The 5,927-nt window shown below is 58.5% G+C and overlaps 1 protein-coding gene across 1 annotated transcript; it reads left to right on the plus strand.

Moving 5' to 3' along the window:
- The first annotated feature begins 308 nt into the window (after positions 1 to 308).
- Positions 309 to 3,861, plus strand: Dlx2 (distal-less homeobox 2). Its single transcript, XM_004660342.2, has 3 exons — positions 309 to 1,158; positions 1,590 to 1,774; positions 2,319 to 3,861. Exons 1-3 carry the CDS (start codon positions 753 to 755, stop codon positions 2,742 to 2,744), a joined length of 1,017 nt encoding a protein of 338 aa, XP_004660399.1. The 5' UTR covers positions 309 to 752; the 3' UTR covers positions 2,745 to 3,861.
- Positions 3,862 to 5,927: the final 2,066 nt, after the last annotated feature.

The raw sequence follows: 5,927 nt of genomic DNA on the forward strand, positions 1-5,927 counted from the left end.
GGACATCCCCGGAGCTCCCACTCCGTTCAGTGGCTGTCTTCACGCCTTCGGTCCTGCAGCGATCTACTCCGCAGCCCACCACTAACCCTCCCCCCCCACTCCCCGCCAAGGTCCCCTGTGCGCGGTGACAGACACGCACCGCCACCGCCCCCTACCCATCCACGCCCGGCTTGGCCATCCCCGGTGCCCCGCGCCCTGCAGCACGTCGCTTCTGATTGGCTGTTGCTAGGTGACGTCGCCCGCGCTCACGTGACAAGTGTTAAATGCTCACCCTGCAGGAGCCCCGGCTGGCAGACAATCGTAAAGCTGCTCCGGGCCGGCTCACCTGCTCCCGCCTTCGGGAGCCCCGACCGGGGCCTGTGTTCCCCCACCCCACCCCCGCGCTCCTCTCTTTGCCCCGTCCACGGCCCGGCCCCCTCCCCCCGACTCCCGCCCGAGCCCGGAGCCGCCGCCAGGTCGCAGAGGCGGAGAGAGGATGCGGCGGCGGCCCGCGGCGACGGTCCCCAGCCGCGCGCGCTGATCGCCTCCCTCCCGAGGAGGAGGCGCCTAAGACCGTCGCCTCGTTTTCTTGTTTTCCTCGCCCTCCCCCCCCCCCACTACCACACACACCCCACCTCCCCGTAATTGCATTGGCTGCTGCAAGGGACCCGGAGAGACAGACAGACGGACGGACAGAGGAGGCGCCTCGCGGGGCCCTCACGCACGCACGCCCGCCCGCCACTCGTGCTCCCCGTGTCGCGTCCCGGGCCAGGATGACTGGAGTCTTTGACAGTCTGGTGGCTGATATGCACTCCACCCAGATCGCGGCCTCCAGCACTTACCATCAGCACCCTCAGCCCCCGAGCGGCTCCGGAGCGGGCCCCGGAGGCCCCAGCAGCGGAGGCGGCGGCCTGCACAAGCCGCAGGAATCGCCCACCCTCCCCGTGTCCACGGCCACCGACAGCAGCTACTACACCAACCAGCAGCAGCACCCGGCGGCCGGCGGCGGCGGCGGCGGGGCCTCGCCCTACGCGCACATGGGTTCCTACCAGTACCACGCCGGCGGCCTAGGCAACGTCCCCTACTCGGCCAAGAGCACCTACGACCTGGGCTACACCGCCGCCTACGCCTCCTACGCGCCCTACGCCACCAGTGCGTCCCCGGTCAACAACGAGCCCGGTAGGAGACCGGTTATTCTGGTCACTTTGGGATGGAAAGGGGGTGAAGACGCGGTTAGGTAAAGGAGGGCCTGGCACCGTGCGCGCGCTCTGGCCCTGGAGGCGCTTCCCATCTCCGGCCCCCGCGGGTCGGGGCTCGGGCCACTAAACGCTCAGCTGAGGGACCCAGGGCTGTGCATGCCTCTTGGTTCCCCTCCACCCTCCCGCGTGTCCTTCTAGCTGTCCTTCCTCTCCGCGGATGCGACTTCCACGTCCCCGCGACAGTTGCTCCTGCGCGCAGCTTGACCTCTCCAAGAATCCGCCTCCAGGCTCCCGCCAAAGTGCCCAGGCGCCTGGATTAGAGCTGGGAACTTCCGGAGCCTAGGGGTTGGGTGATGGTAACAGGTCCTTTTTTTTTTTTTTTTTTTTTTTTTTCCTTTCTTTTTCGTGCAGAGAAGGAAGACCTTGAGCCTGAAATACGAATAGTGAACGGGAAACCAAAGAAAGTCCGGAAACCGCGCACCATCTACTCCAGTTTCCAGCTGGCGGCCCTGCAGCGACGCTTCCAGAAGACCCAGTACCTGGCGCTGCCCGAGCGCGCCGAGCTGGCTGCGTCTCTGGGGCTCACCCAGACTCAGGTGCGGGCGAAGTGGGCGCTGGGCTGGGAAAGGGAGCGCTTTGATGGGGGAGTGTATGTGTGTGTGACGGGGAGGGGATTAAGTATATTATCAGTAGCTTGAAGGGTGTCAAGGCCTGGGCCTCCCGGCAATGTAGAGACCCAAAGCTGAGCACTAGAAAGGCCCCGAAGGAAGGGGGACCCGGGTGGGCAGAAGTCCCCTACTGAGACGGTTTTAGACTCACTACTGGTAAAGCGGGTGAAATAAGTTGGCCTCCTGTTGACACTCTCACACTGTGACACAGTGTGTCACACGGTCCAAGCACATGCATCGGGTTTTTGGGGGGGAGATGTTTTTTTGCTTTTGTTTTGAGATTTTTCTCCCACGGAGCAGAAAACAACTAAGTCCCCAGGCCGCCACCACGCGTGATTGACTCACGCGCCCCGGCCGGTCCAAAGTCACTTCGAGCTTCCGGCCTTCCACGGCTCCCTCCTCTCCCTGCCCCCTCCCGGGCCCACCTCCACTTCTTGCACTAATGCCCTGGTCCTTTTTTCTTCGACAACAGGTCAAAATTTGGTTCCAGAACCGCCGATCCAAGTTCAAGAAGATGTGGAAAAGCGGTGAGATCCCCTCGGAGCAGCATCCCGGAGCCAGCTCCTCGCCACCTTGTGCCTCCCCGCCGGTCTCGGCGCCGGCCTCCTGGGACTTCGGCGCGCCGCAGCGGATGGGGGGCGGCGGCGGTGGCGGCGGCCCGGGAAGCGGAGGCAGCGGCGCAGGCAGCTCGGGCTCCAGCCCCAGCAGCGCGGCCTCGGCCTTTCTGGGGAACTACCCGTGGTATCACCAGGCCTCGGGCTCCGCCTCGCACCTGCAGGCCACGGCGCCGCTGCTGCACCCCACGCAGACCCCACAGGCGCACCATCATCACCATCATCACCACCACCACCACCACGGAGGCGGGGGCGCCCCGGTGAGCGCCGGGGCCATTTTCTAACCCAGAGTAGGTGGGCCAGAGACAGAGAGAACAGACACCGGTGATCCTCAGCGCGCGCGTCCCCGTAGCTGGCGACCGCCACGCAGCCGGTTGTCCGGGAGATTGCGGCGTGGGATACCCCGGCCCTGGCTCCAGCTCCACGCGTGGCAACTACGAAAATGGCCAGAACAGAGAGGCGCCTCTTCGCCTAGCTGTATCCTCTCCGGACGCACGGACAGCTGCACGGCCGCGATGCCGACCACTTTGACACCCCCCCAACCCCCGCGGATTTGCTGTCCCTTCTCTGCCCGCCTGAAGTGGCTGTCTGGCGCCATAGTCGCCCCAGGCCCTAAACTGGGTCCTGGAGAGGGGAGGCCTCCCCGCCCGCGAGGCTTCCCGAGCACTCTGAGGTCCCTTTCTCCTCGCCTGCCCCCGGGGCTTGGCTCCGGTCCGCTTCGTTGATTGACCTCCAGGGGTCCTGCCCGCGCGCCCTCCCCCACGTGCCCCCGTGACCCGGGCGGCCCGGCCGCTCTCTCTCTGCCCCGCGCTTCCCAGCCCTCGGCCCTGATCCCTCCTTGCCTTCGCTTCGCTCCCTAAACTCTCCAGAAGCGCTCCCTAAACTCTCCTCATCCATCACCAGTGGAGTTTTTTTATTTTTATTTTTTTAAAAGTTTAGGTGCCTTTGCGGATGACCTCATTTTGATGTTGAAAAAAAAAACTGACTTTTTTAATATGTGGACACTGCAAAAAATGTGTTTAAATTATCTTTTTTAAAATGTATTCAGGATTATTAGCCTGGACTTCGACACAGAGTTTGTAAATAAAGGTGTCTGTGCAGATTTCCCCACTTATTTGTATAAAAATCCTTATCTTTTAAGACTTTTTTGTAAATCCCCAGTTGAGTTGTGAAAACTGCAGCTTAGCAGAGACCTCAGCAGCCCCTTCGTCTAATTTCTCCCTTGGAAAGAAATTCTCAGTTAAATTAAGCTACTGATTTGAATTTGTTTTATCTTATCCTGAAGTCTTTGTTCTTGAATGCAAGGTATTTTGGGGTTATTTATTATGAAAGCAACATGCTCTTAATGTTGATTTTACAATATGAAGAGATTATTTAAATAAATTATTGTTTTCACTGGAATATGTGCTTTTTCCTTGGTGCCAGGGTTCCCTCGATTATGCACTGGATCCTTTAATACGTTGCTGGAGCTCGTAACCCTGTCCACTAAGAGAAGAGCTACGTTGGCACCTTTAGGAGGCTGCGCGCGCCGCCAGGTGCGCCTGAGTCCGCGCCCAGGCGCGCAGGGCCCGGGGCCGCCGCGGAGGGTTCAGCTCCGCCTCCGCCAGAGTCGGCGGGCCGGGGTTCGCGGGCTTGCCGCGCCGTGACTCACTCAGCGCCGGGCGGCTCCGGCCTCCACCCGCCCAGCCCCTCTGGCGCCGGCGCCGTCGCCCAGCGCCTGGGCGGTCTCCACCACCCCCGCGTCCGCCTAGCTGGCCTGGCCCTGCATCCGAGTCGCCGGAGGCGACCTGTGGTCCTGAGCCTGAGCTCTTCGGAAGACTGGGATCAGACCCCAACATTGGTCCCTCCCCTTCGTCTGCGCTGTAGCCCCTTAGGAGCTGGCTGATCCCAGGGCTCTGTGAGTCACCCACTGGAGGCGCACGGTTGGTGGCTTTGGAATGCTGGGTGACCCCGGCGCACCACGCTGTGCCAGCACACACAATCGCGTACTGACACAGTCACACTTACGCTGTCAAACACTCAAAGACAGAACTCCCTCCAGTCACACAGATTCCCTCACACACACCACACTGACACAAATGTATGCACACACAGACACTGATAAATTCAGTCACACACACACACACACACACACACAGAGGGGGAGAGAGAGGGAGAGATATGAGCAGATTCTGATGCTCACCGCTGTGGGAATGGCATTTTTGCACCTCACACCCTTGAAGGGGAAAAGTCCACACATCATTCAGCTCTTCTTTCCATCATGGGACTCAAAATGCCTCTCGAGTCCAAGAAACTTTAATTATTATTATTATTTTATTAACATTTTATTTTATTACTATTATTTAATTAACAAAGAGATTTTTCCAACAACCAGCTTCTGGCTTTGGAAGTGACCCCACTTTCTAGCATTTCCTGGAAAAAAAAAAAAAAGTCGGGAAAGAATAGGAGTCTAACGCAGGCTTAAAATGGACTCTCTTCCCCAGAAAGCCCTGTGGTCTTGCAGTTGGAAGCTCCCTTGGCTTCAATCTCTGGCTGTGTGACCTTGGGCAACCCTCTTAGCCTCTCTGTGTTGCACTTTGCAGATCTCTAAGATAGGAGAAATAATGAAAGCTATGGCTAAGCAGTTGTGAGCAACTTAATGAACCCTTAATGAGGCAGTGATGTAACAGTGCCTGGCAAGTGATAAGCACTGGCTAAATTTTAGCTACTTCATATTTAGTGTCGCTGCTTTATTACAATGCTTCAAATCAGAGAGGCTTTACTTAGGACCTCAGAGTCACTGAAAGACCTCTCCAACCTCACCTTGAGCAGGAGCCTGAGGTCGGGACAGCTCTGGTTCCTTCCACCCGGGGCTTGAACCTCAGCCATGCACTCCAAGGCACCAGCCTCCACTGGAGAGGAAGCTGGACACAGACCAGAGACTCCTGCTTGCCAGATCTGGGCCTCCCCTCCTCCAGGTTCTGTGGATTACCTATGCGTTTCTTCCAGACACAGCCTAGAAGTGGAAGTGGCTGCCTGGACTCAATGGCACCATCCTGAAGGGAATGCTAGACTTTCCCGGTCATATTGTCTCAAAGCCTACTCCATATCTGGTTCGCAACAGAGTGTGGTCCAAGGAAAGTTCTAGAAACGAGGACACTGAACAATGCACTGTGCCTTTGTGCATTTTCTATACTCTTTTCTCAACCTAAGGAGGCCAGGGCTGAAACTCCTTGACCTGGGATTCTGGGCTTCCTAACTCAACGCTGGATAGCAGACGTCCATCTCCGCACCACCCCCCAGAAAAAAACAAATTCCAAATTCCATCGGGTGTTTTAAGTGCCAGTGGCTGGTGCCAGCCTTCTTTCTGGGGTTGTGCCCTCCCTCCTTTGCATGAACTCCCCTCCCCCTCCTGAAACCAGCGGGGAGAGACAGGGCAGTAAATTGGCTGGTGTTGAGGATCTGCAGCAGACAAGATGATTAAGAGG

Source organism: Jaculus jaculus, chromosome 4 (assembly GCF_020740685.1).
Source record: "Jaculus jaculus isolate mJacJac1 chromosome 4, mJacJac1.mat.Y.cur, whole genome shotgun sequence".
In the NCBI taxonomy this organism is placed as follows: domain Eukaryota; kingdom Metazoa; phylum Chordata; class Mammalia; order Rodentia; family Dipodidae; genus Jaculus; species Jaculus jaculus.